General features: G+C 44.6%; 1 protein-coding gene across 3 annotated transcripts in view; it reads right to left on the reverse strand.

The window, feature by feature from the left end:
- The window catches only part of LOC137524412 (dynein axonemal assembly factor 8-like), a 259050-nt gene that overhangs the window by 171898 nt on the left and 59458 nt on the right, over nt 1-27694 (reverse strand). For all 3 annotated transcript variants that reach the window (XR_011022677.1, XM_068244202.1, XM_068244201.1), the window contains one exon: nt 26395-26589. Coding sequence is in view for 2 of the 3 variants with exons in the window: in XM_068244202.1 (XP_068100303.1) it covers nt 26395-26589 (195 nt within the window). In the remaining variant the exon portion in view is untranslated. The remainder of the gene's footprint in view (nt 1-26394; nt 26590-27694) is intronic.

A 27694-nucleotide genomic window follows, 5' to 3' on the forward strand; every position in this document is an offset into this window, starting at 1 on the left:
ATGCTTTTCCATGAGTTTTCCTAGGCAGGGCCATCCCTACTGGCGATTGTGGGTCTGTTCAAAAAAACAATTAGAGATGATGTAAGCTTCGTGACATAGTGAATTATGAACAATAAAAACACTATATTAAATTACAAAAAAAAAACCAAAACTGAATTTTCTCAGACCAAAATCTAGCAACTAGGTCACAGCCTCTCTATAAGCCATCAATTAAAAGGTAATGTGTTGTCAAGTATACATTTTAAAGCAAATCTGAAGCGAAAATAAACTTTAAAGCCGCATCTACACGCGTAGATGCGAACGCGATGCTCCTTATCAATCGAGCCGCTGATGCGGCTCGATTGATAAGATCCGACAGGACGGATCTTGCTTCCGCCGATTCCCTGCTCGCTCCCCGCTAGGGGACAATGGCAGAAAATCGAGCGGAAGATAAGCGGCGCGGTGACGAGCGGGAATCGAGCGGGTATTGATGCCGGCGCACGCGCGGCGATCGGGAACGCGGCGGGCACGCGGAAGAGGCAATCCGGCGGCTAATCGAGCTGCCGGATCGCTGCAATGTCCCATCGTGTAGATGGGGCTTAAGGGAAATAAATTGTATGTGTGGTACAGCTAAGATATAGAACATTAGTAGCAAAGAATAGAGTCTCATTGTTTTCCAGTACAGGAAGAGATAAAAAAAATCTTCAGCTGTTATCTATGCGAAAAAAACTTCTCTTAAGGCAGCCATGCACTGGTCGATTGTCACCAGATCGACCAGCAGATAGATCCCTCTGTGATCGAATCTGATCAAAGAGGGATCTATTGGCTGCATACACTGCAAACAGATTTTGAATCAATTTCACTGTGAAATCGATTCACGATCTGTGGAGCTGCTGCCGCCGCTAGCATACATTACCTGATCCGGCCGGCACGAATCCCCTGGTCTCCGCTGTCTCTTCTCCGCTCTGGGCTCCAGCTTCACTTTACTTCCTGTCGGGGGAAGTTTAAACAGTAGAGGGCGCACTACTGTTTAAACTCCCCCCGACAGGAAGTAAGTGAAGCCAGCCAGAGCCCAGCGCGGAGAAGGGACCGCGGGGACAGTGGAAACACGCGCCGGCCGGATCAGGTAATGTATTGCCGCTAGCGTCGTTCGGACATTCAAATGCCGCCATCGACGCACTCCCGACCCGCCGGCGATCGAGCAAAATTTTCTGCGTGGACAGATCGACGGGATCGATCTCGGACGGAAAACAGTCGATCGGTCTGTGTTTTTGCATCGATTTCACAGCAGATTCGATCACAGTGATCGAATCTGCTGTGTATCGGCGTGAAATCAAGTAAGTGTATGGGCACCTTTAGCTTGTAGACCCACTCGGTCAAATATAGTCCTGTTTTCTAAAGCACCTATTCAGCAAAGAATCAGTGAGATACAGCTTGGTTTTGCTGCAGGAAAGTTCAAAGGGTCATTATTTCTGCTTTGTTTTATAGTTGAAAAGAAAGAGTATGCTTTTAAAACTGCAACTGTGACAGAATGATGCAATGTTATAAAAAAAAAAAAAAAAAAAGCTATGTAACTGAATTTGATTTTATTATTGACTCAAATACATCATCAAATCAATTGTGCTAGACTAGTAGATGATCTGATTGTATGGCATATGACCACTTATACAAGGTGCTCTGTCATGTGACACCAGGCAGATAGCAGACAGCCAATCACACAGCCCCAGAATTGCATTCTACAGTATAAAGGGCAGCTGTCCTAAATGACAGGTCCTTAGTGGACTTCAGATAAATAAGGGTGCTTATATAAGACACTCATGAATAAGCCAGCGCACTTATAACCCATTAACAGCCAACATTTTGCATAAGAGCATTTGTGGCTGGTTTTCTGTATAAAAGAGAATAAAAAGCTTGTCAGTCAGAGAAGTGTTTGCAGTGATGTACGCTGCGGATCCCGGGAGAGATTCCTCTGGTGAGCCTGTAGGTGAGCAGCTGCAGAGGGCCAGGAGAAGAGCTGATGTGAAGGACTTGAACAAAAGCACAGCAGGGACCTTGTGACTCAGTGGAGATGCCGGTATTCCCACAGCTGCTCTCTGTGCAGAGATGTCAGGATGGTCTGTACTCTGCCCAGAAGTGTCTGCCTAGCTTACTTGGAAAAACTGAAGCTGCCTTCTACACTGAGATCTGTTACTCTGTGGCTGCTGCTTCTGAAATGCAGGCACCTTATATATGCAACTTTTAATTTAGGGGGAACATAAAGTAGAATAAAAGTGGGCAGTTTAACTTACCTGGGGCATCTTCCAGAGTGCACCTATGAATACGCCGCTGGGCGTCTTGGGCGAAGAATACAGCTGATATACGACTTACCTTGCTTCTGCACAAGTCCCGGCGGTGTTAAAGTAAAGGTCCAAGCTCCTGAAAAAAAAATTCCACTTACCCGGGGCTTCCTCCAGCCCCTGGCAGCTGTCCTGTGCCCTCGCCGCAGCTCCGGTGCCTTCCGTTGTCCCGCGTTGTTATACTGTTTGTTATACTCCCTCTGCTCCCGCTGAATTTGTCTATTAGTCTTTCTTAACTTTTATTTTATTGCAACAGTTTAGATGAACTTCCAAGCATCATTACACATGCCATGCTTAGGTGATTTCCCCATTAGCTCCTCCACATCTTCAAGCAGGAACCTAGAGGGTTGAATGTCTGAAGGGCTGCAGAGAAAACCTCTATTGTTCAGCTTTCTCCTCCGCTGCCTGGGTGGTAGAGACACTTGTTCCTCCAGAGAAGGTGTCGCAGCCTGTCAGAGGGAGTAGCAAGAGACAGAGGCTGTTGCTAATGTCTCTCTGTCCTGTCAGTCATGTCTGATCGTATCCTGAAGCTGGTTTTCGACACTTCAAAGCTGCCGGTAATCATCGAACATGATACTGGGCTTTACCGCATGCTGTAATCTTCATGAATTTACATTTGCTGACATTTGTTGAGGTGTTTACCGCACAAGTAAGTAATTTATCTCACTGCTCGGTAATTCCAGCTTGCCATGCGGCAACAGCCTTGATGAATTGACTTTATCAGCAACAGCGGCATCCAAGAAGACATGACTGACAGGAGCAGAGAGCCAATAGCAACAGCCTCTGTCTCCTGCTACTTCCTCTGATAGGCCACGACACCTACTCGGGAGGAACGAGTGTCTCTACCAGGCAGCGGAGGAGAGAGCGTAACAAAGGAGGTTTTCTCTGCAGCCCTTCAGACATTCAACCCTCTAGGTTCCTGCTTGAAGATGTGGATGAGCTAATGGGGAAATCACCCAAGCATGGCATGTGTAATGATGCTTGGAAGTTCATCTAATCTGTTGCAATAAAATAAAAGTTAAGAAAGACTAATAGACAAATTCAGCGGGAGCAGAGGGAGTATAACAAACAGTATAACAAAGCGGGACAACGGAAGGCACCGGAGGAGAGAGCGGAACAAAAGAGGTTTTCTCTGCAGCCCTTCAGACATTCAACCCTTTAGATTGCGGTTTGAAGATGTGGAGAAGCTAATGGGGAAATCACCTAAGCAACATTTATGTCTGACATTTTCCCCCATAGCACCAATGTCAATGCTGAAAATAGTCTGACCTAGGATTGGAAGGGGTTAAAGAGGAACTTTAGCAAAAAGGGGAAACAAATAAATCAATACATTGCAAAGTGAGAAATTAAAAAGTGGAAGAGAGATCAAGAAATGATTTACATTCGCCACAGAATTTGTACATATTGTTTGATCCACAATCAGCATGCACACCATCATCCTTACTACTAGCAGACTTGAAAAAAAAAAAAAACAGACAGCACCAACTGCCGTTATCACTGAACCACACCCCCTAACAATACTATTATCATGCTGATACGTGAATAGATCTAGCGGAACTAGTGTAAATCCCAGTTCTAGTGAGAAAGGCGTAGTCAGGGTCAGGCCGAAGTCGTTCACAAGAGCAGATAAGTGAAGTACAATAGTTAGGCAAAATTGTAGTCAATTAACAGGCAGGGTCATACACATAAGTCAGATGTCAGTCATATTAGAAGGATCAAACAGTAACAAAGTAAGGGACAGGCTGGGTCATACACATATATCAGATGGCAGTGGTACAGAAGGGCTCGGCAAGAGCGAAGTCAAGAGGCAGGCAAAAGGTCGGTACACAGATAATATACAATAGTATGATATGATATTACAAATATATAATTCTACAAAATAATAAGACTGACTGACTAGAGTACATATATATTGTGCTGATGCGCAATATATGAAATGTAGCTCTCAATTTCTCACTAACTAGGGCCAAGAACCAGTGAACTGATTAGTATCAAGGCCAACGAGCAAGTGAATATTCTGGCCTTAAGTGCCCAGGAGGCAGAGCAAAAGCCCAGCCCCCAGAATTGACAGCACCTCCTGCAAAAAGGTGTCAGCTGATGACATCACAGCTGACACCCCATCAGACACGCCTCCTCAGCCTATAAAGGCAGCTCTGAGCTGCGCGCGTCCTGCCAGAAACAACACGCCGACCCACATCTACAGGTGAGCCCGGGATGCCATCATGCTGATTCACGTCTACAGGGGAGCAGGGGATGCCTTTGAACAAAGAGGAAGAGGAAGCTTCCTCCAGCTGCTCCACACTATCATAGCAGCCTGCAGAGACCACACCAGGTAAGTTTGTTACAACTATAGGCTAAAAGGCTGTTTTTTTTTTTATAGCTATACATATGCACAGAGGGAGATACTAGTTGCTTGGCAGTTGGAAACGGCCATTATCTCCCACAATATAACAAGGCACCCACAGTGTGATGTCAAGACCTAGGTCCTGACAACTCACTGTGGGTGGGGTTTCACCACAACATCAGACATACAGACCCTCCTCAAGGTAAAGATTTCTCATGGGAAAGGGGATATCAGCTACTGCTTGGGATGAAGTTCAATCTTTGTTTACAGTTCCTCTTTAAATATCAGATTTTGCAGCAATGGGAGAGATTCCTGACAGTCACCGGGGTTCCTTTAAGTCTGGCAGCGTTCTGTACTTTGGAAAGTCAATACAGTGAATCAGACTGCCTTTGAAAAATATGTTTTGGAACTATTGGCAACACTTCCTATGCCCAGTATAGATTGTAAATAAATGCATCATGAAACAAAAATTTCATCTCACATCCTACGCACTCAATGCCGCCACACTAATGCTTTTCCCCAGCAGTTATTTCCTGAGCCTGTTGCTGAACCTTTGATAGAAATAATCAACAAATTGAAAAAAATATTATTATTTTATTATGTTGACTTGAAAAAGCCAACGCGTTGTTAGTTTTCAATTTATGCTCATTACCGCCCCCAATTTTCCCTATACGCTTCTCCTCCTACAGTTTTAGTTTCAAAAAAGTTTCTATTAAGAAATTCTGCATCAAAAAGTTACAAAAGTTTGTTCGGTGTACGTTGTGTTATTCAACAAAGAATCATTGTAACACCTTCCAATGTGGATAATAGGAGTAAGAAATAATTAGAGGATAGGAGAAAAGTCTTTTTATAGTTTTGAGGTAGGTAGGATACATTGTTATGAACAATATAACAATATATCTGTAGGTCGGGCCATGATGTGTGGGTATATGAGACCATCATCTAAGACAGGGTTTCTCAACCAGGGTTCCTTGGGTACTTTGCAGGGGTTCCTTGGCATTTTTCCCCATCGTGGGTGTTGAGAGAAGTATGTATGATAGAGAGCACACTATACTTGGTGTTCAGAATAGCAATGAACACATTAATAAAACGCATTAGAATAAAAGGGACATTATAATGAAGGGCTCTGTAATAGGACATAAATGGCCACAGCCGCTTTTAAAGACCATGCCACCTGCAAATTAAATTCAGGGGTTCCTTGAGATCCAAAAATTACTTACAGGGGTTCTTCGAAATCTAAAAAGTATTTGCAGGGTTCCTCCAGGGTAAAAAGGTTGAGAAAGGCTGATCTAAGACTAGGACGAAAGGTGCCTTCTTCCATGGCTTCAACACCCAGACATGTGGACAGAGTCGGGGAGTTCACTTAACTGCGCCTCTCGTGAGTCACAAAGCACAAATAAGTGAACTCCCACTGACACTGACACAGCCTGGGTGCTGAAATGTGGTGATGGGTGAATTCGGGTTTCAGAATTTCAATAACCTGCATTTGAACGTCAACACTACCAAAGCTGCCATACTTTTTGAAATTGGTGGACTTGGTCAGACATTTTTGCATTAATTTTTTTATGTAGCATTTTTTTTTTTCATTTAAAGATTATAACTAAGATTTTAGGAGTAGAATTGTGAAACAGTGCTATGTGCTGCATAATGCATTAGCTTAGGTTTGGAGAACTACATGCTGTCTGGTTTAAGTATGTGGGCTTACCAGAAAAGTAGTTTGAAAAATCGAACATATGAGGCGAGTAATGTGATTCAGCAATGTAGCTACAAAGGGGCAAATCCACCATATACAGTATGTGTAATAGTTCTTATGGCTTGCCATCTTCTGAAGGAAAAAGGTTACTGTAACGAACATAATGAATTGCTTATTTTTTACAATATTATTTTATAAATTATTTAGTCAGTGTTTGCCCCTTGTAAAATCATTTCTCACCCGGATTTACATTTTAATATTTATCACAGGTGGCGACATCCAAGACACACTAAGCATTGCTTTTTTAGTAGGAAGGCTTTTCGATCTCTTAGGCCTTGTTCACATTGCGTTCTGTTAGCGTGTCCGTCCGCATTGTTTTTTGGGGGTTTTTTTGAGGCGTCTTTTTTTCCGATTCCCGTCGCTTGGGTGGGCGATTCGTTTTTGTGCTTAGCGGTTTTCTAAGCAATTTTTCCGAGCGGTTTTGTAATTCACTCCCTGACGCAAGTCAGGAAGTGAACTCTTTGACCCAGAAAAAAATAAATACAATGCATTTATTCTTAAAAACGCGAAAGCAATCGCCTTATTGCGGGTTTGTACGCGTTCTACGATTTTCCTATACCTTCCATTGAGGCAGAATCGCAACTAAAATGGAACACGCACCGCTTTCCTAGCCGCACCGCAAACGACCCGCGCTGATAGGAACCTTCTCACAGACATTCATTGGCCACGTGGTCTGGGGGCGTTTTTAAAAACTGCAGGCGGCCGAAAAAAAAAAAGTCCTTAACCTCTTCCGGACCACAGGTTTACAACCCCCTAGTGACCAGGCCATTTTTTACAATTCAGCACTTGCTTGCTCATACAACTTAGCACCCAAATGAATTTTACCTCCTTTTCTTCCCCATAATAGAGCATTCTTTTGGTGGTCTCTGATTGCTGCTGCTATTGTAAAAAAAAAATGTCCGCCCCCTAAATTGTCTCTAAACCGATATATACACTACATTATAAATTCATAGACCCCAGCCTATGCATGTTATTAGTTTGTGAGCCATTGCTAGGGACAGTTAAGTGACAGGCATGGCCTCTGTACAGTGCTGCTCTATATCGCATATATACATATATTTGCTTTTTTTTTGTTCTAATCAGCCTGCCAGCTCTGATCGCGGCTGGCAGGCGGATCGGAGCAGCCTAATGTGTCCCCTGCAGGGAATGACTTTCGAGGAAGTGCTCGTTCCCTGCTAATCTCGCAAGAACCGCGATGACGCTAATTGCCGTTATGCGGTCCTGACAGCACCACTCTCCCACCGTTGATCGGCGTGAGGCAGTCGGGAAGTGGTTAATCCCCTATACTTTGCTAGTGGTTCTGGCTCACTCCGAGCTGCTTAGGTACTCTGTTGTCCTGCTGGCAGGTGCATCTTTGGAAAATGTGAGAAATAATACCTGATCTTCCAGAATGCTCCAAGAACATTATTCCACTTATCTAAACAGCCTAGGCTAAGCATCACTGGGAGGGCAAGTTTTGTCAGTTGCAAAACATTTACGCAAAAGAGACAGATTAGGATACATATAGAATTACGAGAGAGGCAGAAGAGGTTGACATTCTTACTGTCAGATCAGTGTTCAGGAAGAGTATATGTATGCTTCAAAACAACACCATCGGTTTGGACAGAATATTGAAATTCCCCCGGAGGCACAGATCCTGCTAGATACTTAATTACACATTGGAATTACCGAAAATTTGCTGTAATGCCAATGCAAAGGCTGCAGCACATTACCACATGACCCGTAGCGTAGCAACACAGGGCATCATGAGCAACACCTATTTGCAGCACGGCGACACCCATCAAAGGTGTATATGCACCAGTGTATTGAAAATGAGGCAGTAATGCTGTATACAACTTTTCTAGACACAAGCATGTTCAACGCCTTTTGTTTGTACAGTATAAGCTGTCACACTGTGCTTACACTGATAGTAAACAAGCGACACTCTATAGGTTAAAGCTACGTACACATGCTAGGTTGAACTTGGCCCAGAAAGCTGATAAAGACCGCCTGGGGCAAGAACCTAGCATGTGTAGGAGCCCCCAATGTCTCCTAAAGCAGCCTACTGAGCCAAAATGCAGGGATCTAGTCCTACAAATCACTGGACCTGACAGGGTCCAGAGTGGGACAATTGGAGAAGCCGTTAGTTTTGGGGTAATGCGAGTAAGTTAGTGCATGCTTGAGCAGTAGCGTGCCTACTTTGAAAATGTTACTTGCGCTGCCACACTAAGCTGTGCTGCTTGAGCGGTGTAGCTTAGTGGATCAACCCCTACTGATTTGTGTGTGAGCCAGATGTAGCCATCAAAAGAGCCACATCTGGCTCACGAGCCATAGGTTCCCAACCACTGCTTTAAAGGAAACCTGAGATGTGATTAATGGGTCTATTTATACATAAAACAAAAAAGATTTGGAGGGCGCTTGTGAGGGTTCCCTATATGGTATCTATTTCGCCCGCTGCTAACCAATTAGAAGTGGGTTCCCACTTCCCCACACTTAGAGGATAAAACTGTTAAAATCAAGATAGGTTGCGCTGGGTCTATACAATCTTATATATCAATACCAATGTGTCAATACGTGTTTTTGATCAGAATATATATACAACATGTAATCATAAAAAGTACTTTTATTTTCTACTGCAGATAAGAGTTCTTAATTCATAGGCATTACATACAATCACAGTCTAAAAAACATTAATATATATGGATCACGGTATAAAAATATCAAGGTGCCAAAATATCACGTGTTACTTCCACATACACTCACTCAGTCGTACCCAGCCTATCCAATGTGTGCAAAAATGGGATAAAAATTGGGATGCGAGCTAGAGTGTCAAATTGGATGGGACAGCGATAAGAGGTCTCTGTGTGAGAACAATTCCTGTAAATTGTGTAAAAGTTCCTGTTGGCTTATACTGGGTCCAAAAGTTATAGTTCCTTGTATCAGTAAGGTAAGGTACAAGTCCTTTTAAGTATTTCTCAGGATCAAGAGTTCTATTGTGTTAGAAGATATTTTATATATATCACAATTGGACCTCAAGTATGTATGGATCATCTATAATTGATAACCTCCGTGGTGCCGGTGAGTTGTATGTGTTGCTTGGCATATACTCACGCTCCCAGCTAGGAATCAGGTAATAGTTCAATCAACAGGTCAATCGGCAGGTCAGAGCTCCGGCCGGCAGCTCGATGGCCTGTATCTGTTGTATCAGCTCACTCCTCCCGTGTAGTTCCACTGTGCGTTTCAATGACGGTGAGTAGTGCTTCCGGGTGGCGGCTGGTTCACTTCTTGGTGACGTCACCTGCGTCTCACGACTTTTGTTGCTAGGTTGCTAGGTTACCACTGCTGTGCGGTGTTTGCCTAAAAGCCTACTTAGACATTCCTAAACAGTTGTAGCGTCTCTATTGTTGCAACTTCTGGCGTGGGATGCATCGAGCGACGATCGCCGGGGGAACATCAGAAAGGCGAGTGGATCCTCTTCTTCCCCACCTACCTCCGCTGCTGTAATAGTGATCACTACAATCCGACGGCAATCGTAGTGATCACATGATCAGGAGCCAATCGCGATGGCTCCTCATCACTGAGGGGAGATGTCAGCTGTCATATGACAGCTTAATCTCCCCTCTCGGGTGCGCACGATTACGTTGGGAGTGAAAATGGCAAGTGGCGTAAACCCTACGCCGCATCAGGCTTAGACAGCTACAAGTGCGGCCTAGGATTTACCATCAGCGATCCCCAAAACGTTAAAGTACACCTTGCACTAAAGAGCTAGAGAGACTGCCCTATTTACCCTTTTCTAAAAAATGCCACATCCTCCATTTAGGATATGTCCAGAATCACTCACCTGAAGCCAGCATATAGATCAGGTGTTCTGACATTCCTTTGACTTTACAGATGTGATAGCTTGTCTAAGGGAGTGACTCAGAAGGCATTAGATGTGCAAAGCATTAGATGTAGGAGTAAAGCCTGAGTTGAACTGTTGTGTATTCTCTGCAGTGATTCTGATGTTGTTAGATCTATTTGAGATACACATAAAATATGCTGCTGCAGTGTTCAGATGGGCAGTTAGGAACTTGCACAACAGGTCTTTGCACAACAGGAAGGCCTGTGGCACAAATCAATGTCAGCATGAATATTACTGCCAATGTGCAGGTAGACTGGCCACCCGTGTATATTTAAATGTCACATTTTCATGCCTGACTGGAATGAAGCTTTATAGATATAAAATAGCGCAGATTTGCCAACGAGGCTCAGTGCGGACTTTATAGGATATCTCATCTGCTTTCAAGTGGAACTCCAAGTACTGGTAATACATTTAAAGATTTCCTGAAGTAACATGTAACACGAGATAAACATATACACATATAGCATTAGCCATATTCAGAAATTATCTGAAGTCCATTTCTGTTTTCCAATACAGCGAAAGTTTTAAAAAACAAAAAAAACTTTTCCGAGCTTGTGGAACAGCTTGCCGAATTCAGCCTGGTTTCCTGATAAGTAAATAGAAGCTGAAACCCTGTTATCTGTCTGGTAAAAGATGAAATAATAAGGTTTTAGTGCAGGAAAGTTCAGGGGTTCATTACCCCTGCTTCTTTTTCATCTCAAAAGGCAGAGAGGGGATTTTAAACTGCAGTCTGATGCAATCTTATAACTAAAGCTAAAACAGAGAAACCGAGAGCCCGATATAGTGTAGTATGTATTGGATCAAGGAGGGATTATGACTAGTAAGTATTATACTCACAAACATGGGTTACCGCTCAGGCAACCACTGTGTAGGCAGGTGGGGAGGTTAGACCTGTCCCCACTCAGGATTAAGATGTCGCTCTCTGAAGAAGGAAAAGAGGGTTTGTCATCCTTCCACCAAGTGTGGAAATCTTGACTAATAGATGCACAGAGGCGCCAAAAGGATAAAAGATGCTAAAAATGTTTAAAACAAACATTCGGGTGGTGGCGGTGGCCCGGCCACTCAAAAATGCACTCGATGCTGTTACTTGAGAAAAAGACAATTTATTCACATACTCCACGAACAATATCGCAACGCGTTTCACGGGCACATTCCCGCTTCATCAGGCATTCAACAAATGCAGGTCCAATACACGCTTGGCACCTCTGCGAATACGTGTAGGCGTTTTCACGTGCAGATGTCAAAAGTGATGAAGGGCAACAGAAAAATAGAAAAAAAACTCTGCTTACGCATGCAAATTCACAAGCGTTTTTTTCTATGTGGATTTGCCTAGGTATAGTGGAAACGAGCCCTAAGGGTTACACACAAAAGATAATTTTGTACCCTAAATATGTGTGTACGTGTGTGTGTGTGTGGGGGGGGGGGAGGTTCAGAGCACTGCTGCTCATGAAAGGGGAGCAACAAAAAAGTTGGCCTTGTGCAGAAAAAGTATAATGCTGGCATTGAGTGCAGTGCTGTTAGTCTTCAGCAGTTACAAGAGGGGAGGAAGCAGGGGCGTAGCAATAGGGGGTGCAGAGGTTGCGACCGCATCTGGACCCTTGTGGCCTCAACCACAGTATCAGCTCTCTATTGGTGCTGTGCTCATAATAATCACTTCTATAGATACTTTGAATAGTGGTAATCATTAACCACTTCCCGACCGCCTAACGCACAGAGGCGGCCGGGAAGTGGAGCCCTTAAGGACCGGCTCACCCACAGAGGCGGCGGTCCATTTAAGGGCATGGGCGGAGCGATCGCGTCATCCGTGACGCGATCCTCCGCCGGCGCCTGTCACCGCTCGCCCATCGCGACATCCCGCCGGCTATACGGAAGCGCCGGCGGGATGTTAACCCCGCGATCGCCGCATACAAAGTGTATAATACACTTTGTAATGTTTACAAAGTGTATTATACAGGCTGCCTCCTGCCCTGGTGGTCCCAATGTCCGAGGGACCACCAGGGCAGGCTGCAGCCACCCTAGTCTGCACCCAAGCACACTGATTTCCCCCCCCCCCGCCCCAGATCGCCCACAGCACCCCTCGGACCCCCCCCCCCAGCCCACCCCCCAGACCCCTGTTTGCACCCAATCACCCCCCTAATCAACCATCAATCACTCCCTGTCACTATCTGTCAACGCTATTTTTTTTTTATCTCCCCCCCCTGCCCACTGCCCCCTCCTGATCACCCCCCCCCACCCCTCAGATTCTCCCCAGACCCCCCCCCCCTGTGTACTGTATGCATCTATCCCCCCTGATCACCTGTCAATCACCTGTCAATCACCCGTCAATCACCCCCTGTCACTGCCACCCATCAATCAGCCCCTAACCTGCCCCTTGCGGGCAATCTGATCACCCACCCACACCAATAGATCGCCCGCAGATCCGACATCAGATCACCACCCAAACGCAGTGTTTACATCTATTCTCTCCTCTAAACACCCACTAATTACCCATCAATCACCCCCTATCACCACCTGTCACTGTTACCCATCAGATCAGACCCTAATCTGCCCCTTGCGGGCACCCAATCACCCGCCTACACGCTCAGATTGCCCTCAGACCCCCCCCTTATCAATTCGCCAGGGCATTATTTACATCTGTCCTTCCCTGTAATAACCCACTGATCACCTGTCAATCACCCATCAATCACCCCCTGTCACTGCCACCCATCAATCACCCCCTGTCACTGCCACCCATCAATCAGCCCCTAACCTGCCCCTTGCGGGCAATCTGATCACCCACCCACACCAATAGATCGCCCGCAGATCCGACATCAGATCACCACCCAAGCGCAGTGTTTACATCTATTGTCTCCTCTAAACACCCACTAATTACCCACTAATTACCCATCAATCACCCCCTATCACCACCTGTCACTGTTACCCATCAGATCAGACCCTGATCTGCCCCTTGCGGGCACCCAATCACCCGCCTACACGCTCAGATTGCCCTCAGACCCCCCCTTATCAATTCACCAGTGCATTAGTTACATCTGTTCTTCCCTGTAATAACCCACTGATCACCTGTCAATCACCCATCAATCACCCCCTGTCACTGCCACCCATCAATCACCCCCTGGCACTGCCACCCATCAATCACCCCCTGTCACTGCCACTCATCAATCAGCCCCTAACCTGCCCCTTGCGGGCAATCTGATCACCCACCCACACCAATAGTTCGCCCGCAGATCCGACGTCAGATCACCTCCCAAGGGCAGTGTTTATATCTGTTCTCTACCCTAAACACCCACTAATTACCCATCAATCACCCCCTGTCACTGCTACCTATCAGATTAGACCCCTATCTGCCCCTAGGGCACTCAATCACCCGCCCACACCCTCAGAATGCCCTCAGGCCCCAGCCCTGATCACCTCGCCAGTGCATTGCTTGCATCTATTCCCCCCTCTAATCACACCTTGAGACACCCATCAATCACCTCCTGTCACCCCCTAGCACACCTACCCATCAGATCAGGCCCTAATTTGCCCCGTGTGGGCTCCTGATCACTCGGCCAAACCCTCAGATCCCCCTCAGACCCCCTTCCGATCACCTCCCCAGTGCATTTATTGCATCTATTTTCCCCTCTAACCACCCCCTGAGACACCCATCAATCACATCCTGTCACCCCCCTAGCACTCCTATCCATCAGATCAGGCCCAATACAACCTGTCATCTAAAAGGCCACCCTGCATATGACCGGTTCCACAAAATTCGCCCCCTCATAGACCACCTGTCATCAAAATTTGCAGATGCTTATACCCCTGAACAGTCATTTTGAGACATTTGGTTTCCAGACTACTCACGGTTTTGGGCCCGTAAAATGCCAGGGCGGTATAGGAACCCCAGAAACGGACCCCATTTTAGAAAAAAGACACCCCAATGTATTCTGTTAGGTGTATGACGAGTTCATAGAAGATTTTATTTTTTGTCAAAAGTTAGCGGAAATTGATTTTTTTTTTTTCACAAAGTGTCATTTTTCACTAACTTGTGACAAAAAATAATATCTTCTATGAACTCGCCATACACCTAACGGAATACCTTGGGGTGTCTTCTTTCTAAAATGGGGTCACTTGTGGGGTTCCTATACTGCCCTGGCATTTTAGGGGCCCTAAACCGTGAGGAGTAGTCTAGAAAACAAATGCCTCAAAATGACCTGTGATTAGGACGTTGGGCCCCTTAGCGCACCTAGGCTGCAAAAAAGTGTCACACATGTGGTATCGCCGTACTCAGGAGAAGTAGTATAATGTGTTTTGGGGTGTATTTTTACACATACCCATGCTGGGTGGGAGAAATCTCTCTGTAAATGGACAATTGTGTGTAAAAAAAATCAAACAATTGTCATTTACAGAGGTATTTCTCCCACCCAGCATGGGTATGTGTAAAAATACACCCCAAAACACATTATACTACATCTCCCGAGTACGGCGATACCACATGTGTGGCACTTTTTTGCAGCGTAACTGCGCTAAGGGGCCCAAACTCCAATGAGTACCTTTAGGATTTCACAGGTCATTTTTGTTTCAAGACTACTCCTCACGGTTTAGGGCCCCTAAAATGCCAGGGCAGTATAGGAACCCCACAAATGACCCCATTCTAGAAAGAAGACACCCAAACGTATTCCGTTAGGAGTATGGTGAGTTCATAGAAGATTTTATTTTTTGTCACAAGTTAGCGGAAAATGACACTTTGTGAAAAAAAAACAATTAAAATCAATTTCCGCTAACTTGTGACAAAAAAATAAAAACTTCTATGAACTCACCATACTCCTAACGGAATACCTTGGGGTGTCTTCTTTCTAAAATGGGGTCATTAGTGGGGTTCCTATACTGCCCTGGCATTTTAGGGGCCCTAAATCGTGAGGAGTAGTCTTGAAACAAAAATGACCTGTGAAATCCTAAAGGTACTCATTGGACTTTGGGCCCCTTAGCGCAGTTAGGCTGCAAAAAAGTGCCAATCATGTGGTATCGCCGTACTCGGGAGATGTAGTATAATGTGTTTTGGGGTGTATTTTTACACATACCTATGCTGGGTGGGAGAAATACCTCTGTAAATGACAATCTTTTGATTTTTTTTACACACAATTGTCCATTTACAGAGTTATTTCTCCCACCCAGCATGGGTATGTGTAAAAATACACCCCAAAACACATTGTACTACTTCTCCCGAGTACGGCGATACCACATGTGTGGCACTTTTTTGCACCCTAACTGCGCTAAGGGGCCCAAAGTCCAATGAGTACCTTTAGGATTTCACAGGTCATTTTGAGAAATTTTGTTTCAAGACTACTCCTTACGGTTTAGGGCCCCTAAAATGCCAGGACAGTATAGGAACCCCACAAATGACTCCATTTTAGAAAGAAGACACCCCAAGGTATTCTGTTAGTAGTACGGTGAGTTCATAGAAGATTTTATTTTTTGTCACAAGTTAGCGGAAATTGATTTTTATTGGTTTTTTTCACAAAGTGTCATTTTCCGCTAATTTGTGACAAAAAATAAAATCTTCTATGAACTCACCGTACTACTAACGGAATACCTTGGGGTGTCTTCTTTCTAAAATGGGGTCATTTGTGGGGTTCCTATACTGTCCTGGCATTTTAGGGGCCCTAAACCGTGAGGAGTAGTCTTGAAATGAAATTTCTCAAAATGACCTGTGAAATCCTAAAGGTACTCATTGGACTTTGGGCCCTTTAGCGCAGTTAGGGTGCAAAAAAGTGCCACACATGTGGTATCGCCGTACTCGGGAGAAGTAGTACAATGTGTTTTGGGGTGTATTTTTACACATACCCATGCTGAGTGGGAGAAAGATCTCTGTAAATGGACAATTGTGTGTAAAAAAAATTAACAAATTGTCATTTACAGAGATTTTTCTCCCACCCAGCATGGGTATGTGTAAAAATACACCCCAAAACACATTATACTACTTCTCCTGAGTACGGCAATACCACATGTGTGGCACTTTTTTGCAGCCTAACTGCGCTAAGGGGTCCAAAGTCCAATGAGCACCTTTAGGCTTTACAGGGGTGCTTACAATTTAGCGCCCCCCAAAATGTCAGGACAGTAAACACACCCCACAAATGACCCCATTTTGGAAAGTAGACCCTTTAAGGTATTCAGAGAGGGGCATGGTGAGTCCGTGGCAGATTTCATTTTTTTTTGTCGCAAGTTAGAAGAAATGGAAACTTTTTTTTTTGTTTTTTTTGTCACAAAGTGTCATTTTCCGCTTACTTGTGACAAAAAATAATATCTTCTATGAACTCACTATGCCTCTCAGTGAATACTTTGGGATGTCTTCTTTCCAAAATGGGGTCATTTGGGGGGTATTTATACTATCCTGGAATTCTAGCCCCTCATGAAACATGACAGGGGGTCAGAAAAGTCATAGATGCTTGAAAATGGGAAAATTCACTTTTTGCACCATAGTTTGTAAACGCTATAACTTTTACCCAAACCAATAAATATACACTGAATGGGTTTTTTTTTTTATCCAAAACATGTTTGTCCACATTTTTCGCACTGCATGTATACAGAAATTTTACTTTATTTGAAAAATGTCAGCACAGAAAGTTAAAAAAATCATTTTTTTGCCAAAATTCATGTCTTTTTTGATGAATATAATAAAAAGTAAAAATTTCAGGAGCAATCAAATAGCACCAAAAGAAAGCTTTATTAGTGACAAGAAAAGGAGCCAAAATTCATTTAGGTGGTAGGTTGTATGAGCGAGCAATAAACCGTGAAAGCTGCAGTGGTCTGAATGGAAAAAAAGTGGCCGGTCCTTAAGGGGTAGAAAGCCCTAGGTCCTCAAGTGGTTAACAAACTGCTCCCCATTCCCTTCTTGCACCTCTGACACTGTAGTTGCCATTGGCAGGTTTTGGTGTCCTGCATCTATTATTATGTATAGAGTGCTTGGGGGGGCCAATGTGCAACTTGCACCAGGGCCCATAGCTTCCTAGCTACACCACTGGGAGGAAGCAGTGAGATAACTTATCAGACACCTGCTGACCCGCATTGCCTGGTCGGAATGGGGTGGGGGAGCCTCTGCCCTCTGTCTGTTTTTTAGCTGCAAAAGAGAGAGCGGTGAACAAGAATTGCTGGCTTCTCTGTGTCTTTGGGCTATAAATAACAGGACTAGCTGAGTGTGATAACAAATGTTTTGGCAAGCACCGCATTCCCCAGGTACAGAATTTCATAGCTGCAGTTACTGATCTGCCTGGATATAAGGTTATTTAAAATTACCCTTCCATTTTTTTTATTTTAATCTGCACTTAAAGTGAAACTAAACTCAGCACTTCCTCTATGCTCTAAAAGATTATCCACAGCATCATAACCTTTAGAGGAAAAAAAACAAAAACATGAAGCTCTACTTGGTTTCACTTTTGCAGAAGGCACTGAAAGGGTTAAGCCTCAGTGTTAACTATATGGAGAGCTGACTTGGCAGAACTCTCCCGCAGTCTATTCACAGTTGCTGCCTCAACAAATACAGAGAACGGGGAAGTGAATTTCTTCAGCAACTATATGTGAAATAAATACTTTTTTATTGGGTGATGTGTAAGAGTTCGAGCTTGCCAAATCCTCCGCCAGCCCATCGCTGCTGGCCGGCACCCTCTTCCCTTCTGTGGCTCAGCACCTGTTTGGGTACGGGTCCGACCATACTGTGCTTGCAGGAGTAGAGAAGCCACTTGTGCCCGGAGAAAAAAATCATGCACAAGTGACTTTGTGCTACTGGGCATGCACAGACTGCACTCGCGCATGCACAGTACAGCTGCACTCACACATAAAAGGAAGCGCAAATGCGATGGCATATTTGACATGCCCTTGTTGAATATGCTTAAAGGGACCCAATGCTGGGCTATAGGACGATTGAAGACGCCTATGGACCAACTGTTTGGATGGAGTGTTCACTTTTTCCTTCTTCAGGCTGGGCAGTGGCACAAAGTATGCATTATGTAAATTACATTTGATTGTGTTTTCTAAGTAGCTGATCCAGACAACCTGGGCTACAATGAAGGTAGCAGCAGAAATATGCTGGCATCAAAAAGAGATTACCCTAATTTCTAGGCTTGTCAAATGGCATCTTAAAAAACAAGGCAGCTGTGGTGTCTTACTTCCACCTGTATGAAAAGCAAGACCCATAATGCATCACTACCACATCCTAGGAAAAAGTGATTAATTGGCAAAAATGATGGATTGAGATTGTGTAAGCCACCACTTTGCAGGCCACAAGGGATGGTCATGCATGCTGAGCTCAGAAGAGTCCTGTATATGTATAATAATGTTAGATGCTGGTAATTACATTTTGCTACTGTTATTTAAAGGGAACCTGAGATGGGGCCACAGCAATAAAGTATACATACCGGGGCTTCCTCTGGACTGATCACTTCCACGCCGTCCTCTCCTGACACCGCATTCGCCTGAAATTGGCCCCTGAAAGTCCTCCGGGCTGGGGCTGACTGCGCATGCACGGCCTGGCCGTGCGCATGCTCCAGCGGGACTGGGGAGCGCACCTGGCTGGACCTTGCCTGCCCCAACTGGAGGATTTTCCGGGGCAAGTTGCTGCGGGCGAACGGGCAGTCAGAAGAGGATGGCGTGGGAGTGATCAGGCTGGAGGAATCCCCAGGTATGTATATTTTATTGCTGTGGCCCCATCTCATATACACTTTGATGTTTTATGACATTTCTAAAACATTAACCTTAGTAGCAAGATGTCATTATCGGCATCACCCTGTGCCATTTTTTGCGGTGTTATTTTTTAATGTATGCGTATGTAGCTGCTCCCTCCTGCTCAGGCTGCAATAACTAAATCCAGAAGCCAGCAGGGCTCCGGTGTCTATAAGTCTATCTAGCTAGCTGCACTCCATAAGCCCCAGCTTTGATAAGTTGCCTGCGCAGGTTGCTGCATCCCCGTGGGGATGTTAGAAATATACTGCTATGTATCACAACACTGAGACTGATAGGCCAGCAGACACTCCCACTTTGCACAGATTAAGAAAGAACTGAGCAAAGCACAGTAATGGTCCATTTCAGCTACAGAGCACAGAACAGTTTATAAATAGTTCACCTAGGAAGGGGTTGTTGTTTTCTTCAGCAAAACCAGTTTCATTTTTTATTATAATGTCTCTATTGCCTCCTAGTGGAGTACTTTAGAAGCACAGCAAGCTATATGTACACAGTTGAATATTGTATTATCGCTAATCACACTATTGATTGTAATATGGATCACTAAACGTCTGGGGTGACTTGCGGCCAAGAAACAATTCAGCTGATTCTCAGAGTACAAGGGTACATACTGAAAAATAATGTACAGGAAGAAAGAAAGGAACAGTTATATTCTCTGGTTACATCATTTCGGGAAAACTCCTGAATTCTCTGTATCCCTCAGCTTTTATTGTCTATTAAAGTAACACTGAACAGGATGCTAAAATAGGCAAATTAACCAACCTGGGGCTTCCTCCAGCCCCTTGTAGTCGGTGAGGTCCAATGGCGTAATCCGGGCTCTCTCCGTTCTGCCCCTGGGGAGCAGAGTGGAAAATTCGGCCAAAATACAGGCCAACTGCGTATGTACGGCCCCTCCGTGCGCCAGTCTTGCTCATGCGCCCGTCACCGTAAGCATTCTGTGCACGTGCTGTCCTCAAAATAATGAGCTGCATGTGCACAGAATGCATATGGTGACAGGCGCCCGAAGGGGCCACGCATGTGCAGTTGTGCACAACTTTGGCCGAAGTCGTCACTCTAAAAGAGCAGCTGGAGGCAGAACAGAGGGAGCACGGAAGAATGCATAGAGACCTAACTGACTACAAGTAGCTGGAGGAAGCTACAGATAAGTTCATTTGCCCATTTTAGTGTCCTGCTCTGGGTCCCTTAAAGAGGAAAAAAAAAGGTTTAAAGGTAATGCCATTCTATCTGAAACTTTCATTTTTCCATCTTTTTCTAAGGGTCAGTTTCCACTAGGGTGGTGCGATTCCGTTGTGGAAAACGCAAAAACATTAAATACATTACAGGCGAATCTGATGGCTCTGCTGTGTAGTTTTTTTCTGCACAGTGCACCACACAGAATTTCTGACAAGTGGAAACAGGCCCATTGATTTACATTGGTTACGCGAATCTGCATGCAGAAAACGCATGCAGATTCGCTCTATTGTAAACGGGCCCTCACTCTTGAATGTAATTTCAGACTAATACAGTGTTTAGATTCCTCACAAAGACAGTGCTAGCAGTGTCGGTAAGGACAGGGAGGAATTGAAGTCAAATGCAGAGGCCCTACACTGCCCACATTGTACGGGGCCAGTCCACCATTTTGTAGACAGGTTGAAGGAGGTATTTTGGGCGTGTCAAGGCTAAGGAGGCTCCCATCATGCTTTGCTTTTAAATGGGAATTTGGTTGCCATGCTTGAGGGAGTGGCACTGTGGATCACAACATCCTGTTAGATACAGACAGCACATGGTAACTGAAGTAGCTTTCAGGGCCGGCCTTAGGTTTCACAGCGCCCTGAGCGAAACCTGATTTTTGTGCCCCCCTTCATCTTCTTCGCGCATGCGCGCACACACACAAACACCGGCCCATATGCAATTTCTTTTCTCCTGAGATATCTCCAAGGACAGTGGCTCCCAACCTTTTTTGACGTTGTTACACATCACGCCAAATGCTCAGATCTCTGTGACACGTCACATATGTATAATAGAAAAATACTATTAATAACCACAAATGGATGGAAAGTGCATTATAATGAATATACTTAAAAATGAAGACTAGAACCTTTCAGGAATATAAATAAAAACAATCAGTGGGACAGTTAGCGCCCCCCCCCCTACCATTTAGAATGACAAAGGCAATTTGCACCACACGTCATAGCCGCAGTGTCCCCCCCCCCCCCCAAAAAAAAAAAAAAAACAACAACCTCAGACTCAGTATAGGTAGGTACCCAGGTATGGTAGGTGCCATAGTATAGGATCTCATGTGTAGGTGCCCTCAATATAGGTTGCCAAGCATAGGTGCCCCCAGTACAGGAAGTCAGTTGAAGGTCTCCACCCCCCCCCCCCATAGGTAGCCAGGCGTAGGTGCCTCCAGTATAGGTAGCCAGGTGTTGGTGCTCTCAGTAAAGGTAGTCAGCTATAGGTGCCCCCAGTATAAGAAATCAGGTGTAGGTGCCCTCAGTATAGGTAACCAGCTATAGGCGCCCCCTTGGAAGCCGGCGCCCTGAGCGACCGCTCCGGTCGCTCATATCAAAGGCCGGCTATGGTAGCTTTTAATAGATTATTTTACTTGATTGTACTAAAGGACATTTTGATGTAGTGGCGGGGATGTTAACTTGCTATATTAGTGTGTGTAATGTGTGTGATGCACTGCTTCCAGATGAAGCTTTGATTGACTGTTCTGGTCAAAGCACAGCTATATTAAAAGAAACTATGCATTAAATTCCATTTCCTTAAATGACCAAATATTCCCTGGGCACATATGCAATTAACTTTTTCTCCTCAGTTTTCTCTTAGGAGATACCGTATTTTTCGGAATATAAGTACCGTATTTTTCTATTTTTCAGACCATAAGATGCACTTTTTCTCCCCCAAAAGTGTGTGTGTGTGTGTGTGTGTGTGTGTGTGTGTGTGTGTGTGTGTGTGTGTGTGTGTGTGTGTGTGTGTGTGTGTGTGTGTGTGTGTGTGTGTGTGTGTGTGTGTGTGTGTGTGTGTGTGAAGGTGGGGTGGGGGGGGGGGGGGGGGGGGAGTCCCTGCGTCTTATGCTCCAAAGGTGTCTATCTAAGGTTGATTATGTATCCTCCTCTGAAGAGACTTCTGTCCCCGTGTCGCCTGTCTCCATGTCACATTTCCCCCCGTGTTGCCTGCCTCCAATGTGCTGCATCCTTCAAGTCTCCACCCTCCTGTGTCGCCCATCAGTGCCTATCCCCAATGTCCTGCTTCTCCGCCTATCCTATGTCCTCTTCCTTCATGCGTTTGTCTGCATGTGCCACTGTCCCCTCAGTGCCTATATCTGAAAGAAGAAACAATACTTACCAAACAGCTGGAGATGTGCAGGAGTCCCACGAGGAGCTGACGATTCCTGCATTTGCCTTCACTCACCGGGACTTGCTTCAGGCTAGTGAGCGCTGTGAAGCCAATCATGTGGGAGCTGCAACACCCTCATCCAATCACGGGCGTACTCTGTTCTGACTGGAAGCGCTGGTCTCGGAGGCGAGACCAAAGCTCTGTCATTGACCCAATCACTGCTGCTTCTCGTCACAACAGCAGGCACCCGTGATTGGATGGGGGTGTTGCAGCTCCCACACTTGATTGGCTTCCCAGCGCTGATCAGGCTGAAGCAAGTCCCGGTGAGCGGGGATGGGAGCTCACAGACGCCTGTGATTGAATGGGCGTGTTTCAGTTCCCACATCTGATTGGCTTCATGGCGCTGAATAGGCTGAAGCAAGTCCCGGTGAGACAAGGCAAATGCAGGAATCGTCAGCTCGTCGGGGGACTCCTGCACATCTTCAGCTGTTTGGTAAGTATTGCTCCTTATTTCAGATATAGGCACTGAGGGGACAGTGGCACATCTGGGTGAATGCATGAAGGAAGAGGACATAAGAGAGGCAGGGAAGCAGGACATTGGAGACAGGTAGACACAGGGGGAGGGGGGACGCAGGAGGGCAGAAACATGGAGGAAGCAGGACATTGGGGACAGGTGACACAAGGGGACAGGTGACAAAAGAGGACAGCGAAGCAGTGGAAGTAGGACATTCGGGACAGGTGACACAGGAGTACAGAGACATGGCGAAAGGAAAGAGGACACTGGGGATGGGACACAGGAAACACAGGGACAGTGGAGGACATGGATGGCAAAGGAGGACACATGGGGACTAAAGAGACACAGTGGGACAGAGAAGACACAGGGGGACAAACAAGGAGACAGGATGATATGAGGCAAAAGAGGACATGGGAACAGAGGAGGGACAGAAGACGCAAAATGTATAAGGGGAGAGAATTAGGGAGATTGAGGGGAGAATATCTACAAGACGCCTCTGCACCATGGATGCACCAGGTTTAGCATATTACCTAAGCCAATGGTTAGTGCTGTATTGGAAGCACCGTATCAGAGAGGCGGTGAACGCGTTCTCAATACTCATACACGTGGAACTTGGCGTTTTTTTCCGCCACTGTTGTTCTTGCAGCTGAATTGCATTTCTGACCACCTGGTAAATGTTGAGACCAAAAGAAGCAGGGGTGATGGTGGACCATTGTGGTGGATGCTCATTGTACCAATTTCCATGATAGCGCCCTTACTCGGAATTCATAAGAGTAGAGACCACCATGATAACTCATTAGTAGTCTGCAGAGAGCATTCAACAAGTTATGATCTACCTACATTTGCTGAAATACCAAGGGGCCCAGTCATGTTATGCTGTCTCCCAGGACTGACTGGACAGAACCTCTAACTACAGTTTTTATTTGTTTTCTTTTGCAAGAAGAATTAGTTGGGAATACACGGTTTATGCAAACCAGTACTCCCACTGGAGTGGACAAAACCACACTTATCTGGTAAGCACGCCATACCCATAAATCTGGTTCAGTGACTAATCTTCTCCATTGCTCCAAAACTGGTATTTTAGAGAAAAGCTTAAAGTGTACCTGTAGGAAAGAAAGTTCCCCAAAGGGGTAATCACCTGAAAAGAGGCCTTCCCTGTCCTACTCCACCAGCCCATTCAAGTGCCTTGTCCTCTGTAAAACAAACCCTTGTGGACGGCTAACACATGCGCAGTAGCACAGACCCAATCAGGATCGGCTTTTTCCACTGAAGTCCTAGTGGGTCCAAGCATGGGTGCATGCACAGTTCAGCCACGCTCATTCTCATGTGGGAGCACGACCGCAAGCTTCGGGAGGACACAGTACTGGAACGGCAAAGTGGAAAAGCTTTTGGAGGATCCAGAGGTTTCCCTCTCCCGAGTTAGCTTTTTGATTTAAAAAAAAACGTACAGGTTTACTTTAAAGACGAACTTTACCAAGGATTGAACTTTATCCCAATCAGTACTTGATACTGTAACGATTGGTGTAGCAACACAGATGTCTGATTACGTGTGATCTGCAGAATCACCAATAATACAGACGTTATACCTGATTATGTGGTGATCTGCAATATCACCAATAATTCAAGTATAGCTGGTAAGCAACGAGGTATGTAGTGCTTGGTGCAACAGTAACAGAATAGTTTAGCTAGACCTCACCAGAGGAGCTGGTAGGTACTATTAGAACACAGTAACAGATTAGTTTGGCTCAACCTCACCAGAGGAGCTGGTGGGTACTATTAGAACACAGTAACTGATAGTTTGGCTTAACCTCACCAGAGGAGCTGGTGGGTACTATCAGTAGAGCACCTCATCAGTGACAAGGGTTCACTGGTGAGTAGAGAGGTCAGACAGGCTATGATCAGTAACGAGCGAGCAAGCACAGTACAGAATCGACAGGCAAGAGAATAGTAAGATATCAGGCAGGGTTCAGCAACAGAGTCAGATGGGCAGATGTAAAGGAATGATAAGCAAGAGCGGAGTCAGAGGGTAGCAAGAGTCATACACATACATATCAATAAACAGTATACAATATCCTAGTCTTGTGTGAAATCCCTGGTTTCCTCCCAGATCAAAGCACACCGGATACTATCTAAGGTCTGAGCGCTAGCACATAAGTATTCGCAACAGCAGACAAGTTGCGATTGAACAGAGAAGGCTTATGAAGCAGAGGAGACCCCACCGCCACGCCCACAACAATCAACCAATCCGGAGCGCCGTGAGTCTCCTCTGACGTCAGCCGACCAGCTGGTCAGCGGACGCACCTCCTCCCTGCATAAAGGACCTGTCTCTGCGCGCGCCCGCGTGATACGGCAACTCTATGTGCAAACGACAGACACGTCCTCGGCGTACTAGACGCCAGAGGCACGGGCGAGGTCCCTGAATATGAAGGCAAGGCGGCTGCGGAAACACCCTGAGTGTCCGCAGTCGCCATTACTGCGGGTGTTACAGATACCCCCTTTCCCATGAGAAATCTTTTGCTTTTCTCAAATAGATCACCAGGGACATCTGTATGGCTGATATTGTGGTGAAACGCCTCCCGTGTGTGATGTGTGATGTCATGACCCTGGTTCTGACAGTTTGCTATCTGTGAACCTCGTTGTATTGTGGGAAATAACGTCTTTTTTCAACTGCCAAACAAGCAGTATTTCTCTTTGCATAGAACTCTCAGTAACAAACATTCCGTACAGATCACCTGGCAGAACTAAATGATACCGCCACCTGTAATACATTTCAGAATATAAATCAGGGAGAGGCAAGATTTTACAATGGGCAAACACTGACTAAATACTTTATAAATGAATATTGTAAAATTGTTATTTTCACCACAGTTCCTCTTTAAAGGATACCCGAAGTGACATGTGACATGATGAGATAGACATGGGTATGTACAGTGCCTAGCACAGAAATATCTATGCTGTGTTGCTTTTTTTCTTTCTCTGCCTGAAAGAGTTAAATATCATGTGTGTAAGTGGATGACTCAGTCCTGACTCCAGACAGGAAGTGGCAACAGTGTGATCCTCACTGATAATAAATTCCCTTTTTTATCTCTTTCCTGGTCTCAGAAGCCATTTTCTGCAGGAAAGTGTTTTATAGTTGGAATTTCTTATCAGTGAGGGTCACACTGTAGTCACTTCCTGTCTGAGTCAGGACCGAGTCAAACACTTACATACCTGATATTTAACTCTTTCAGGCAGAGAAAGAAAAAAAGGAAAACAGCGTAGTTATTTGTGTGCTAGGCACTGTACATACACATGTCTATCTCATCATGTCACATGTCACTTCGGGTATCCTTTAATGAAATGTGCAGCTTATTACCATAGTCTATCATGCTGCACATCTATTAATAAACTGTTAATTTGCAGAAATCTGAGACCAAAAGGAAGCCGAACAGCTCATGTAATGGGTGTATGGGTGAATGGATTTCCCTAAAAGGTAATTCAAAAAATTCACACATTCAAAAGTCACTTAATTTTTGAATGACGAAATGTGGGAAATACTGATGAGAAGAAAGGACCTACCTGACACAGCCTCTTGGTATGTACTCCGGGGTCTAATAATCTGCCGCAGGAAGTGTCCGGCTCTCTGGAGGGTCTGACTGCCGCTCATAGTCAGTAACACAACTTGTTCAGCCTCAGGATCGAAGGAGAAAGGCTGTCTGGGCAGCATGTCCAGAATTACACTGCTGGGGTCTGGCACAGTGTGGAGACTTCCACCTGTTATACACAGAAAACTGTTACACACATGTCCACCCAAAACCTATGCAAACACCACAACAACCACACAGCCCAAACAGTAACAAGACCAAAACAACTGCAACATATTTATGCAAATAGGTTTAAATACTGAAGATTTTAATGCAATATGGACAGTGTCCAATTCAAAGAATATAAAAAAACAGTATCACAATCATGTATAGCTCCCCGATATTGTTGTAAAAATGTTCTGAAGATGGCTCTTCTATCTTAAAAATAATTTATAAATTGTAGTAATAGTGTTGCAGAAAATGGCAGCACTATATGAATACACAATAATAATATGTTAGAGACACACAGACTAGGATTATGGTGGGAATTAGATTGTAAATTCCTGTGAGGACAGTCAGTAACATGACTGTACTCTCTAAAAAGCATTGTGGAAGATATCAATGCTGTATCAATACAGAATAATAATATTAACCACTTCCCAACACCAGTTTTTTTCCCCTTAAAAACCAGACCAATTTTCATATCACGCTCCTTCCATTAATTCGCTAATAACGTTATCGTTATTAATCACATAGAGATGATCTATATATTGTTTTTTTCGCCACCAATAAGGCTTTCTTTGGGTGGTACTTTTTGCTAAGAATTATTTTATGTTACATACATTTTAAAGGGAATAATAAGAAAAAAAATGAAAAAAATGTATTTCTCAGTTTTCGGCCATTATAGTTTTAAAATAAAACATGCTGCCGTAATTAAAACCCACACATTTTATTTGCCCATTTGTCCCGGTTATTGCAACATTTAAAATATTTCCCTAGGTCAATGCATGGCGCCAATATTTTATCTGGAAATAAAGGTGCATTTTTTCAGTTTAGTGATTTCTAATTATATATATCTAATTAAAATCCTTTATTTGCTAAATTATCAGTAATATTCCTTCTTGACATTAACACATTAAAAAGTCTATAAGTTAACATTTTTTTTTTTATTATTATTTTTAAATTGACTTTTTATTTTTTTTATAAGTGTTTTATTTGGGTAACTATAGGGTAGGAATGTATTGAGTTAAAATGTAATAAAATGTATGTATAACTATATATAAAGTGTATGTGGG

Source organism: Hyperolius riggenbachi, chromosome 7 (assembly GCF_040937935.1).
Source record: "Hyperolius riggenbachi isolate aHypRig1 chromosome 7, aHypRig1.pri, whole genome shotgun sequence".
Lineage (NCBI taxonomy): Eukaryota > Metazoa > Chordata > Amphibia > Anura > Hyperoliidae > Hyperolius > Hyperolius riggenbachi.